This window comes from Eretmochelys imbricata, chromosome 17, assembly GCF_965152235.1.
Source record: "Eretmochelys imbricata isolate rEreImb1 chromosome 17, rEreImb1.hap1, whole genome shotgun sequence".
NCBI classification, from domain to species: domain Eukaryota; kingdom Metazoa; phylum Chordata; order Testudines; family Cheloniidae; genus Eretmochelys; species Eretmochelys imbricata.
This window is the reverse complement of record NC_135588.1, coordinates 2,986,699-3,000,790: the sequence shown is the minus strand read 5'-3', so window position 1 is coordinate 3,000,790 and position 14,092 is coordinate 2,986,699. Positions and strand designations below refer to the sequence as shown.

At 66.4% G+C, this 14,092-nt stretch overlaps 1 protein-coding gene across 3 annotated transcripts in view; it reads right to left on the bottom strand.

The window, feature by feature from the left end:
- The window catches only part of ABR (ABR activator of RhoGEF and GTPase), a 95,278-nt gene that overhangs the window by 46,741 nt on the left and 34,445 nt on the right, over positions 1–14,092 (bottom strand). For 2 of the 3 annotated variants that reach the window (XM_077836462.1, XM_077836463.1), the window contains one exon: positions 4,984–5,168. In XM_077836462.1, the coding sequence (XP_077692588.1) occupies positions 4,984–5,168 (185 nt within the window). Of the gene's footprint in view, positions 1–4,983; positions 5,169–5,342; positions 5,394–14,092 lie in introns of those variants that run through there. The other variant, XM_077836465.1, reaches the window with a different exon arrangement.

Sequence of the window (14,092 nt, the reverse complement as noted above, 5' to 3'; positions counted from 1 at the left end):
CTGCCACAGCCACAACGGGACAAGCGAGCAGCGTCCAGGCGGGGAAGTCAGGCTCCAAGCGCTCTGCTCACACAATTCCTCAGGGCCAGCCTCGAGCCACACACAGCACAGGCTAAGGGGCGATGGACAGTCACACCCCAGCATTGGCCGCTGCCTGGCGAGGGCCCCTGCCCCGGAGCCCACAGCACCGTCCCACCGGCCCCGCCCAGGGGCTCTCTCCTCCACCCCCACTCCTGGGCACAGTCTTGGCAGAGCTCCCTGGTCCCGCTGCATGGCACCTCTGCAGTGCCCCCAGCTGGTCACCTGGCTCTGCACTGAGCCGCAAGAGCAGCGGCTGCCTCCCGGCACAAGGGAGTCCGGGAGGGAATTCCAGGGCCTGGCAGCGGGGATCGTACAGGATGGGACGGGGCTGGGAGAGGGTCACCCGGAGACCTCCCCCTACAGGGGATCAGGCCTCGTATGCAGCCCGGAGGCAAGTGCTGGGCAGGATGGGATTGGGTAGCCGGGTAAATTTACAGCAGAGCTCTGGCCCAGAACATGCCTGGCCAGCCCTCACAGCCAGGGAAGGAGCCTTGCAAACCCAGCCCTGGTACCCCTCCATTCCTTCCAGCAGGGTGTTGACTCTGGACCCTAATGATGTGATCAGTGCGGAACGGCTCAGCCACCAGCCAAGCTGACGCAGCTCTGCGCCCCTGCTGGATGTTGTGGCAGATCCTGGGATGGGGAGCAAGGAGTTCAGCCGCTGAGGCCTGAGCCCTCTGCCCCTGCCCAACAGGAAGAAAGAGACACAGCTGCCTCCTGGATACCAAATCCACCTCTTGTGCCTTCCTGAGCGCTCGAAGTGCCATCCAGCCCCCGCCCAGGGCTGAAACTGGCAGCGCGAGAATCATGCTGGCTGGGGGCAGTGAATGTAACACCAGTGCCAGGGACTCCTGATTGACAAGACTGGACGGGGGCAGTCTCCCACATGGCCTGGGCGCACCGGGCCTCAGCTGGCTGCCGGGAACAGATGAGGGGGAGCAGGATGGGGCTTGTCAAGGAGTGGAGCAGTAGCTGGAGGCTCCCAGGGCCCTGCAAGCTAAGGATGCGGGGAGGGAGCTTCGCTGTTGGAATAGCTGCCTCCACCTGCCCCCAACTCCAGGGAAAGGGGAAGCTGAGGTTGACCTGCTTTGCATGTGCCAGCCTTATTGTCTTCCTCCACCGCTTCCTGCAGCTGCCAGGACCCCAGTGCCGGGGTGGGGACCAACCAGGAGGCACTGGGGGTTTCCAGAGCCCGTGCCCGCCCATGTCCTTGACGTGGGTAAGAGCCAGGACCACGCTTCAGCCCTAGGGAGCAGAGGTGCCCCAGGACAGACCCCTGTGCACAGAGTTCAGAGAGGGCCAGGGGTGGGGGGAGTCAGTGAGGGGATGGTCTGATGTGGGGGATTCTCACCCAGAACCACAGCCCCCCACCTTTCCCGATGCAGCAGCCCAGCCCACGCCTCACATGCCCGGTGAGAGGAGGCGGCCCCAGGGCGGGAGGCTATGGCCCAGCAGCAATGCCTGCCTGCTCCCCATGCCGCTCCAGCACGGGAAACAGCCACGCGCTCAGGACAGGGCCCAGGGGCCTGTTCACAGCCCCCTCCACCAGCGCCAGCTGCAAGTCACCCAGCCCCCCTGGAAACTCCTTTCAGCCCCAAATTGCAGCCCCGCATCCAGAGCGCCACCAGTCCAAGGGCTCTCGGCTGAGCCCCATGGACAGGGGCCCTCAGGTCCCCCTTCTGCAGCTGCCAGCACTCACTTGAGCTGAGCCCACGTGGGAAGAGGAGAAGCTGAGCACGAGCCAGCTGCCTCTCATTGGCAGATCCCAGCCAGCACGCAGGCCCCGATTCTGACACTGGGGAGGCAGCTGCGAAGGGTTAAAGCCACCAGCCGCTGCGTCCAAAGGGCACTCGGCTTAGCCTGGAACTGCCCGGCCACAGATAATGGGATTGAAGGCAGAGCCAATGCTGGAGCCCCAGCATCTCCAAATCCCATTAGCTCCGGGACGGCTGAGGAGGGAGTGCATGGCAGAGACTCCAGCCCTGGCTGGGCTCTCCCTTGCAGCAGCTGGGGAGGGGCAGACCCTGCTGGATGCCCCTGGGGTAGGAGGGGCCAGCAGCATAGCTACCAGGAGAGCAGGGCACCCGTGGGAGCATCTCTCCAGTGCGTGTGCACCCTACAGGCTAGGGCTCTGTGGGCACCCATGGCACCATATGCTGGGACACAGGAAGATGCCAGGGCACTGCCATGCAGCATGCCCCTGCCCTTACCCGCAACCCCTTGGGGTCAGCCACAGGATCAGGGCCGGAGCATGCACCCCTTGTGCAGCAGCCATGCCAGGCAGGCAGCAGCTCTGCCCAGGGGCTGGGCCAGGGACCCTTCCCTTGGCTGTAACCAGGCACAAGCTCCCAGGGTGGGCCATCCAGTGTGGGGGCAGGGCACCCTTGGGAGAGGGAACAGCCTGAGGCTTTGTCCTGAGACACCCAGGCCCAGCAGCTAGATAGCTGCCCCCAGTCAGGCCTGGCACAGCACAAGCCAGCTCCTGTACCCAGTCACGCCCAGGCTCTGCAGCGCTCAAGCTGCTGCCCCCCCCAAACAGCCAGCTCCTGATGCTATTGGGCAGTGCCAGCAGATCGAAGAGACTGCCCCTGCCCACACGTGTCCAGCTGCCTGCTTCCTGCATTCGCTGGCTATGGCGGTGCTACCCGGGCCTGCCCACCCCGGCTTGCTAGCCACAGCCCCCAGGGCGGTCCCTCTCCAGGACCTTCTCACAGGGCACTGGCGTCAGTCCATAAGCTGCGTGGGGAAGGAAGAGGACGAAGGCACCATGCCCATCTACGGGCAGTAACGCAGGGCAATGCCGGGGGTCCTGCCGAGGGGCAGCCCCAGAGGAGGGGGGAAGAGATGATCCAGGCCCAGAGCGACACCACATTCCCCCCATACTGGGAAAGTGGATGCACCCACGCTTCGGAGACATCATTAACCAGCCACAGGTCCCTGCTCACTGATGCCACCTGGCGGGGGAAGGCCGAGCTCGGAGATCCACAGCTGGCATCAAGACCCCAGGCAGGCAGGGGCTGGGTTGGATTCAATCCAGCTCATTCCTGCTGCCCCTTGGCACATGCTGCCATCTGCCTTTCCCTTCTTCTGCAGCTGGGCAGTTTGGGGCCTGTTGCCTGCCCAGGGGCTCCCCCATCTTTCTAGGTCCTCCACCCAGCTTGGCATCTCAGCCCCACCAGGCCAGGGGGTGGGAGGAAGCCACGTGTTCGCATTCACTCCTGTTCCTTCAAGGATTAGACCGTAACCCTTTCAATGAGGCAGAACCCACCCTTTCCTGGCAGTGCCTTGCCCTGAACAAGGAGTCCCAGAGTTGGTACACAGGCCTCTCTGGCCACATGCACCTCACAGCACGGCCACGAGAAACTGTTACCCTCAGCCTAGCATGGCCTGAGGAACAAGCCCCATGCTCCAAGGCACAAGGGGCCCCACTGCTGCAAGGTCAGGAAGGCTTTCCTCTCACCCCCTCCACGCACTCAGCTCATGCTAAAGCGTCAGGCATTTGCCTTCCAACCCGCCCAGAAACCTGCCACCGAGAAGGTGCTGGGTTGGTGCGTATCAGAACCAAGGGAGCTGGGAAAGCAGGCTGCATGGCTTGTTTGCCAGGAGCCCCCAGAAATGCTTGGGGAGATACACGTCACGACCCTGAGCCTTCCAGACACTGGCGCTGCCCAGAGCATGGCAAGAGCCCCCCCAGCCAATCCTTCCCATTTCTCAGGGGTTCCCATTCCCAGAGAGGGGTTTCATAATACTCTGACCAGGGCTCTCTTTAAAAAGGTTCCGCCCCAAAGACGCTTGCTTGAAAATTACCAGAAGCCTTCAACTGGCCCAGTCCCCCCCTCCGTCACTAGATGGCGTGCACAGCCCATCAGAGGGGACGGCTGTGCCCAGTCAGCGAGCTGCAGGCTGCAGCACAGAGCCGGGAAGAGGCACCAGGGTCCTGCCTGAGCAGCTCCAGCCACAGCAGCAGAAGCCCCCCACCCCTACCCCACTGGCTCCCACGCCAGGCCCTGACATTGCACTTCAGGGGTCAGGAAAGGAGGGCACGGGGCCACTACCCTGCACCCCTGTCCTGTACCCCCAGCATGCCCAGCCAATAGGCGTAACTGCCCCCCCCCCCCCACCTCCCCAGCGGCTGGGCCTCTGAGTCCCTATCCACTGAGGCAAGATGGGGGGCAGAGAGGGGTTCCCACTCCACCCCACCCCCTGCCGGCCCCAGGAGCTGTTCCATAGCTCTGCAGAGAATCCCAGAGGGCCGCTAAATAGCACTGAAATGTAGCTGGTTCTGGGGTGGAGAGCAGAAGCTGGGTGCCCTGTACCAGGCACAGGGTGGAGGAGAGAGGATGATGGGCCAGAGACCCCCACACCCCTCCCCTCTTAGGGGCGGGGCCCATGCAGAGCAGCCAGGCCCCTGGGCAGGACACTGCAGTGCACAGTCAGCAAGGGGGAGGGCTGCCAGGCTGTTGACAGCCCTAGGAGCTCTGCAGCAGCTCCTCCCTCTGGGGATGGCCCTCTTGACAAGCCCTCCTCGCCCTTCACCACAGCAAAGCACCAAGGAAGGAACCGGCCGTGGCACTAGCCGACTGAAGCTGGACACTCGCCCTGCCCTGAACCACCAGGCCCCAGCCCGTGCTGCTCACCCCCAAACTGGGGGGGAGGGGGAAGAAATGCTAGCAAAGGAGCAGCCAGGCTGCTCAGTGCCCCTCCTCTCAAGCCAGAAGAGGCTGAGAAGGACAGTGGGCTGAGCTAGGTGGTCAAGGGGGAAATTGGAGGGAAGGGGGAGCCAGGGGACCAAACCATCCCAGCTCCAGCGACACCCGGTCCCACAGGACACAGAACCAGTGTCACGCCCATGCTGGGCAGAGACCCCCCAGGTTCCAGCAGCACTGTCACGTGGCCACCTACCCCAGTGCCCAGGCTGTCGGTGGGCGTGGGTGAGACGCCATCCCCGCTCTCCTGGCCACGGGCGCTGAGCTGCGGCGACATGGTGGGCGACTCGTCGATGTAGGGCATGGTCTCCGAGCCCTCCGGTGGCACCTTGGGCTCCTCATTCCCCTCCGCGTCGTAGTCCTCCGCCCCGTAGTTGAAGTCTGCCAGGAGAACAAGGAGAGGCCGGTGAGTGTCTGCCACTAGGGCACCCAGGGAGGCATAGCGCACCGGGGGCTGCCTGCCCCTCGCCGCCATGGCACCACCCAGCAGCAGACCCCAGGTGGGAGACGGGGCTGGCCAGAGGCATGGCACCCAGGGGCTAAGCCATCAGACACCTGTCTGCCCCCAGGGCGCTCCTCCCCACTGGGGAGAGCTGAGAGCTCAGCACTCTCCCTGCCTGCTGCACCATCTTGCTTTTTATAGGGCTGGGGGTGGGGCTCCCAATAGGTGAGGTCACTTCCCTAGCTCCGCCCCCTTGTTTTGACTCCAGCAGCCAATGGGTGTGTGGCACCAGGACAAGGTGGGCGCTGAGACAGAGACTGATGGTTAATAGGAAAAACCCTTTTCCACCAGCCCCCCCCATCCCTCCCTGCAGCTGGGCAGAGGCCCTCTCCCAGCTCCGCCAGGGCCCAGGGCAGGGGCGTGGGCGCTTGGCCTCGGGGTGCCCCACTGCACTGGAGCTGGCAGCATTGGCACCGGCTGCGGAGGGCTGCAGGGCCCGGGCGTTGCATGGCTTGATTTTAGGGCTGCTCCGGTCAGGCACGTGGCAGAGACTGTGCCCCGGGGAGGGGTCAGCCAGGGCTGGAGGGGCCCCTCAGCGCCCCTGCCCCAAGGGTCAACAGCTCCCTGGCACGTCTGCATGTATCTGACAGCCAGCCACACAGCCCCCTCCACCCCGGAGAGTCAGCCACCCCACGAGTCACGAACACACATACACTGAGAGCACCACCTCCCCGCACATTTCCCCCTCCCCAGGGCTAGCCCCCAGCCAGCTCTTTAACCCCTGAGGAGCAGTGGCCCCCTCCCCGGCGCAGCGAGCCACCGTGGCCCCCTTGGTCCCCTCCTGGCCATGCTCTGCCCAGCCAAGCCCACGGGCACACTTGACACACAATTAACAGCTGAGTACTGCCCCAGAGATGCAGGGACCCGGCTCTGCCAGGCATCCTGCTGCAGGGGCAGGGGCAGGGCTGAGCAGGGAGTGGAAGGGGCAGCAGCAGGGGGCTAGGGAGCCAGTGATCCATGCGAGGGGAGGACTCTGCTGCAGCCTGCCCCCCCATGCAGAGGTGCCAAGCGAATCTGTCCCCTCATTCCTATACCCTCAGTAGCAGCAATGAGGGTGGGCCTGGGTGCCAGGACTCCTGGGCTCTGCCACCGACCCGCTGGGTGGTTTGCGTAAGTCACGACTCCGCCTCTCCGTGCCTCAGTTTCCCCTCTAGGTCATTGTCCCCGCGGCGCTCAAGGTTGGGGGGGGGCACGGCATCTTCCCAGCCCGCCAACAGCAGAGCTTGCTAGGCCCGGGAGCCGTGGCCCTCAGCGACACTTGCCCCCCAGCGCAGCAGCTTGCCATGGGGTGCTGGGCGAGCAAAGCAGTCCAGCTCCAGCAGGATGTTAATGGCAGCGAAGGGCGCAGGGCTACCAGCCCTAAAGGCAGCACAGGGGCAGTTCTCCCCACCACCTCACTCTCTGTCCCCAGACTCTCTCAGGCAGCGCTGAGCCCCCCCACCTCAGGCCTGCCTGTCCCAGCCGCCCCCTCCCTCCATCACTGACAGGCTACAGCCGGAGGGACGGGGCCAGGCTGGGAGCAATGAGCTGCCTCTGTTGCAGGTGAGGGCAGGGAGGCCCAGGGGTTGGAGCCAGACTCGGCTTCATCCTCCACAGGCTGCAGAGCTGGGGGGAGTGGGGGGGGGCTGGCCGGTTACCACGGAAATAGCAATGGCCTCAGCAGAGGGAAGAGCCAAATGCAGCAGCCCCGAGATGGGTAGAGGGCAGGGGTCTGGTGCCGAGGGGGGGTGGGATCCAGAGGGCTGGGGGCTGGCACTGAGTGGGGGGATCCAGAGGGCAGGGGGGAAAGGGAAGCTGGACTGTTGGGGTTGGCCAGCAGGTGAATGCTGGGGGGCCCAAGGCTCAGATCCCCAGGAACTTGGGGCAGGGGCTCTCCAGCCCAGGCCTGGCCCCTGGGAGCTGCTCTCAGGCAGGTCTGCGTGAGGCCGACGGGGCCCTTCCCGGGGTGAGTGCCAGCCTCTTGGAGCAGGGACAGCTGTAGTGGGAGCTTTCTGTGCTGGGAGGCCAGGCTGGGCCTGGCCCCTCAGGGCAGCTCCCAACCCAGTGGCTGGTGGAGGGGGCGGGCGGGCACTATGAGAGATGGTGAGTCCCTGCCACCCCAGTTGGAGGCATGTTCCCACCCCAGCCAGCACCCGCTGTCACAGCAAATACCTTCTCTGTGTGCACCCTGCACTGACCTCTGCTCCACCCCACAGCCTGGTCCCTGTGGGCCCCACAATGATCCCAGCACCCTGAAGCCTGAGGCTGGGTGCCCCCTCAAGCCCCTGCACTGAGTGCGCCCAGCCCAGAGCCCCCACGCAAAGGCAGGTGGGGGCTAGAGCCCTCCCCGGCCCACTGCACTGAGTGTGCCCGGCCCAGCACCCCCATGCAAAGCCGGGCAGAGGCAGAGAGCCCCCACCACACACACACACAGCCCCCTGCACTGCGTGTGCCTGGCCCAGAGCCCTCGTGCGAAGCTGGCTCACTGAAGCCCCACAGCACGATGCTCAGCTGCAGTTAATATTTCATTGCAATTTAATATTTCAAGCTGATAAATCTTTAAATCCAAGAGGATTTTAAAGCCCTCCAGAGTCAGACCCTGTGAGCATGAGCCAGGGAGGGAAGAGGGCCAGGAACAAGGGACATTGCTGGGCCCGTTAGCCTGGGGAATCATGTCCCCATGCCAGGGGATGGGAGGCCAGTGCTGGAGCCATTCAGAACGGGCCTGGGCAGAGCCCAGCAGGACGGGTCTGGGTGGGACACAGCACGGCACAGAGCGAACCCGTAACTGACCCCATCACAGCTCAGCAAGCAACCCAGCGTGGTCACCGCCGGGCAGCCCAGCCCCCATCGCTCAGACGCAGCAGGGTCCCCGCTGGGCTCGTCCTGCTGGGTCTGGCTCCTGTGGCCCTGGAAAGGCGCGTGTGTCCCTGCGTGTGTGCACGCAGCCACAGCATGGCAGCCCAGGTTCCCACCTCATTCGCACGCTCCAGCAGGGCGCCCTCCCTGCTCCTGGGAGCAGCAGGCCAGGCGCCGGCCCCGGCTGCTGGCAGCGCTGCGGCAGGCTGTCGAGGGAGCAGCTGGGACAAGCAGCCGAGCGCACGCTCCTGAGTCACCCCCATTAGCACGGGGTTCCCTCCATCGCACCCACACACGCGTGCCTCCCAGACTGCCGGACATGGCACGAGAGGCTGGGAGATCCCACTGGCTGCGTGGCGCGTGGGGTACTTTACGCTGCACTACGCACCTCCCTCCCCGGCTCGCACGCGCACAGCCCCGGGGAATCCACCCGGGTTATGTACACAGTGCTCTAGCACGGTACATTAGCACATCCCCACTTGTGGGGACAAGCGGGGGACTCCTCTCACTTTGCGGGGGGGGGGGGTTGATTCACTTCTGCTTCCTTGTTTAAGGAGTTTGGGTGAATTTTAGAGCAACAGCCCAGAGCATGGGGGTGGAGCCACAGCTCTAACTTCTCCTTTCCAAGCCTGGGCCCCCCTCCCACAGCTCTGCTGGTGACCCCCAAACCCAACCCCAGCCCCTGCTAGCCCAGCCCTGGGCCCCCCTCCCACAGCTCTGCTGGTGACCCCCAATCAAAACCCACAGCCCCTGCTAGCCCAGCCCTGGGCTCCCACCGCCAGCCCAGCTCTGCCAGTGCCCCCCAATCCCGACCCACAACCCCTGCTAGCCCAGCCCTGGGCTCCCACCCCCCGCTCAGCTCTGCCAGTGCCCCCCAATCCCGACCCACAACCCCTGCTAGCCCAGCCCTGGGCTCCCACCCCCCGCTCAGCTCTGCCAGTGCCCCCCCAATCCCGACCCGCAGCCCCTGCTAGCCCAGCCCTGCCCCCACAGCTCTGCTGGTGCCCCTCACTCCTGACCTGCAGCCCCTGCTAGCCCAGCCCTGGTGTCCCCCCCGAGACAGCTCTGCAGGTATCTCTCAACCCAGGACCTTTGCACCCCACCCTGCGTCCTTTCCTGCCCCTCTCTGGCTCCCCCTGCTCCCCTCAGGCCCACGTGGAGTCCGCAGAGCCAGACGAGCCAAGACATCTCTGCCAGCCAGTCCCAGGGCAGCTGGGCACAGATCAGCCGGCAGATCTCACGGCCCCTAGCTCATGCCCACCTCCACCAGCTGCTGCTGGCAGCTTCTCCTAGAGCCGGGGGTGCCAGCCCCTAGCGCCAGCCCTGCTCCAACCGGGCCAGGCTGGCGCGCGCCCGAGTCCCCAGCTCCCGCCTCCGCAGCGGCTGCAGGGCCCGCGGCGTGAGGCCCGTGCCATCGCCATGGCAACAGGCTCCTGCACAATCCTGCCGGCTGCCAGCTCAGCCTCCCACGGCCGCAGGGATGGGGGAAGGGGCCTTGCGCTCTCCCCTGCTCCATCCCACGGGCCGGGCAGGGCGGGGGGGGGGGGGGGGCAAAGGGGCAACGGAGCCGGCTATCGGGCTGCAGCCCGAGCCCAGGGCAAGAGGCAATGCCATCCCACCTCTCCCAGCTCTTCCCATGCCCTCCGGCATGGGGCTCTGCAGCAGCTTCTTCCCCCGAAAAGCCCCCTGGAGCCACTGGGCAGGAAAGAAACCGACCCCATGATTAGCAGCCACTCATAGCCTGTGCCCCCAGGGCACCAGCCACATGCCAGCCACAGCAGTTAATATTTCACCAGCCCCACCGATAGGGCAGAGAAGCCCCCGTGCACCAGGGCGCAGTATCTGGGCTCTCCCAGAGCACTTCTCCGAGGACGAGTCCCATGCAGTGAGGTCTGCACGGAGGAAGGCACGTTCCTGGCTCCCCTACAGCCCCGCCAGCTGCCCTCCTTACTGCACCAGGAATGCAAATTAAACCCAACAGCTAAGACACTATGCCCCATTGCCAGGCACATGTCAAGTGCTACTGCCAGGGAGGGGCGGCCGGGGAGGGGCGTGTGGGGCAGGGGGTAGCAGGGTCACATGCGTCCCCAGGCCAGGCGAGAGGCCCTGGAGAGCCGGGGCCCAGCGGGAAGAACTTGTGCCATCTCCGAGAGTGCCCCAAACACACACATTGCAAATCCCCACCTCTAATTCCTGGGCCTGGAATTCCTTATCTGCTGCGCCCCAGGCCCCTGCACCCCTGCCTGCAGCCCAGAGAGAGGCCAGCTGCCCTGGGTTTGTGTGGCCCCCGGAGCACAGCCTGAGTCCAGCACTGCCGCAGCATGGGGAGAGCGGCTTGAAAGCCAGCCGCACCGTGGTCACATCGCCCTCCCCACAGCCTGGCGCCGGGCCACCTCCAGCAACGGGAAAGAGACGGGAGGGCTTGGGAGCCCTCCCGCTGCACATGTCCGAGGACGGGAACTCACAGGAACAGCAAAGGGAGATGCTGGGTGATCTCACTGCCACTTCCCCTCACCTCTGCCAGCGCCTCAGCACCGACTGCAGCCCCCGTCACCCCGGCCCGGGCTCCCCCCCAGCTCTGCCAGCGCCGACCCGCAGCCCCCGTCACCCCGGCCCGGGCTCCCCCCCAGCTCTGCCAGCGCCGACCCGCAGCCCCCGTCACCCCGGCCCGGGCTCCCCCCAGCTCTGCCAGCAGCGACCCGCAGCCCCCGTCACCCCGGCCCGGGCTCCCCCCAGCTCTGCCAGCGCCGACCCGCAGCCCCCGTCACCCCGGCCCGGGCTCCCCCCCAGGTCTGCCAGCGCCGACCCGCAGCCCCCGTCACCCCGGGCCGGGCTCCCCCCCAGGTCTGCCAGCGCCGACCCGCAGCCCCCGTCACCCCGGGCCGGGCTCCCCCCAAGGTCTGCCAGCGCCGACCCGCAGCCCCCGTCACCCCGGCCCGGGCTCCCCCCCAGCTCTGCCAGCGCCGACCCGCAGCCCCCGTCACCCCGGCCCGGGCTCCCCCCCCAGGTCTGCCAGCGCCGACCCGCAGCCCCCGTCACCCCGGCCCGGGCTCCCCCCCAGGTCTGCCAGCGCCGACCCGCAGCCCCCGTCACCCCGGCCCGGGCTCCCCCCCAGGTCTGCCAGCGCCGACCCGCAGCCCCCGTCACCCCGGCCCGGGCTCCCCCCAGCTCTGCCAGCAGCGACCCGCAGCCCCCGTCACCCCGGCCCGGGCTCCCCCCCAGCTCTGCCAGCAGCGACCCACAGCCCCCGTCACCCCGGCCCGGGCTCCCCCCAGGTCTGTCAGCGCCGACCCGCAGCCCCCGTCACCCCGGCCCGGGCTCCCCACCCAGCTGTGCCAGCAGCGACCCACAGCCCCCGTCACCCCGGCCCGGGCTCCCCCCCAGGTCTGCCAGCGCCAACCCGCAGCCCCCGTCACCCTGGCCCGGGCTCCCCCGCAGGTCTGCCAGCGCTGACCTGCAGCCCCCATCACCCCGGCCCGGGCTCCCCCCCAGGTCTGCCAGCGCCAACCCGCAGCCCCCGTCACCCTGGCCCGGGCTCCCCCGCAGGTCTGCCAGCGCTGACCTGCAGCCCCCATCACCCCGGCCCGGGCTCCCCCCCAGGTCTGCCAGCGCCGACCCGCAGCCCCCGTCACCCCGGCCTGGGCTCCCCGTCTTCAGGCTCTCCCCATCCCCCTCTGCTGATGCCTCTCAGACCGAAACAGCAGCCCCCCTTCCGCATTATTTGTGTCCTGGGCCTTTCCTGAGAGCTGCCTGCATTCGGGCAGGGGGAGCACACGCCGCCTCTGGGGAACACACACCTGCAACCGCTGCCCTCCTCCTCCTCCACTAGAGACAGGTTAGGCGCAGTCCGGGGATTCCTGGCTTGCTGCTGGCCCAGCCCGGGCACCCCTCCATGCAGGGCCCCAACGCTCTTCCTCGCCAGCCCCCAGAGCCCTCGGCTACAGCCTGGCTGACAGCTGGCTGCGGCTCCCGGAGCCTGCTGCACCAACGCTCTGCCCATCCTTCCACTTCACTAAGCATCTCCATGGCTGTGACCATGCACTCGCCTGCCTGGGGGAGCCTGGGGAGAGCGGGCGGCTAACAGGGCCAGCACGGCAAGGGCCAGGAACAGTCCTCGGGGTCATTTCCCTCCCTCCACGTGCAGCGTGGGGACTGGCTCCAAGGAGAGTATGCCTGCAGCCTGGCCAGGGCGAGGGGAGACCAGGCTGGGGAGCTGGCCGGTGGAGTGACCACGCCCCTGGGGAGACACAGACGGGACGGGACGAGGAGCCCTTGGCCCCCCTGGTCCCCAGCGTCGCCAGCCTGTGAGACATGCTCCCTCTCCCCAGCGCGCTGCGGACTGGCCCTGTTGCCTCAGCCGAAGGCGGCCCAGGGCGGGAGGGAGCCGAATGAGGCAGGAGTGAGGCTGGCCTGAAATGCCTTGGCACAGGGACCCGGCTGCGCCAGTCCAGACCCACAGGTGGCAGCTCCATCCCAGGACCAGCAGGGGACCTTAAGATCTAGGCTCTGCCGCGTGGGCCCAGCTCTAGCTCCAGACAAATCCACACCCGGGATGAGGGGGCAGCGACTGCCCTCCCACAGGGCCTCCTTTGCCAGCCCTGGCAGAGCCCTGAATAAAGACAGCCCTGCTTTCCCCCGCAGTGGGACGTGACCCATCTGGGGTGGGGACTGGCTGCAGGATTACCACTGAGGTTTATTTCTTCCCTTCTCTCCCCCTGTGGATTAACCGCTGGGGGCCCAGTGGTGCCTGTTAAACTGACCCTGCCTGCAATGGAAGCAGCTCATTAACCTTCTCCTTCCTTCCGCCTTCACCACTGCTCCCTCCATCCAGGCCAGCTCTCCTCCCCACTCACAGGCGCCAGGGGCAGGCCCTGGCAAAGCCCTGGCATGGGCGGGACGCCCAAAGCAAGCCTGTCAGTGTGGGACAGTGCTCCCCAGCACAACTGGGCCAAAGGATCCCGCAGGAGGACGGGGCTGGGGAAACGGGATCCTGGCAGCCCCGCAAAGCCCGGGTCATTCCAGAGCCCCCAGCAGCACTGACAACGGCTCCTCTTCGCTGGCCCTCATGCCGTGCTGGGAGATCTCGCCAGCTGGCTGCCGCAGGGATGGGCGAGGCATTGCTCAGGTCTAGCGCCCCATCAGGGGTGGCGCCCCTCCCTTTGCAGCCTGTTCCTGCCTGGTCCCCAGTCTGCTACACAAGGGCCCTCTGCTGCTCAGGCTTGCTGGGCAGAGCAGCCAGTCGGCGTCTTTCCTCCGCACTCCAGGCTGCCCCCGGGAGCTCTCCCTGCCTCTCCTGCTTGGGAGTTGGAGGGCTGGGCAGATGGGCCCTGAGAGCCAGGGGGTGATGTTCTCTAGTGCAAAGGCGGAGAGGGAGGAGAAAGCCCCACTGAGGAATCTGGGGCAAGGGGGATGCACCAGAACGCTCATGTAGCCCTTTATTGTGGCTAGGACCCACCAATCTGAAGCCGTTTCCTGGATCTGTGTCCTGCGAAATCTCTGCAGAGGCTCAGCCAGGCCGGTGGGCCCAGTGCCCACTCCCAAGCGAAGGGGCGTCTGGGCGAGCAGAACCCAGAACCTGCCTTGGAGCCTACAGGCCCAGGGACAGCCCCCCAGGGCTCAGCTATGGTGGGGCCAGGCCTTTTGTGCTGGACTAAAGGGAGCCACTTTGGCTCCCTGGCATCACCCAAGGCCTGGGCCAGGCGACCTCCCCAAAGGAGAGACCCACCCAACGGAGCTTAAATCCTGTCACCTAACCACCGCCTCAGCCAGATGAAGCAGCAAGTCCCCAAAGCGCCCATCACCGCCTGGGCCAGACCCGCAGCAGAGTCTCCAGCAGAACCACCCGCAAGTTGGGAGGAAGGAACTAGCGTCCAGCTGCTCGGCTAGGCAGGCAGCCCGACACCCTCACACCCTTGCCCCACCGGAGAGACACAGAGACCATCGGGCCTATTGCTGTGTTCTGCGC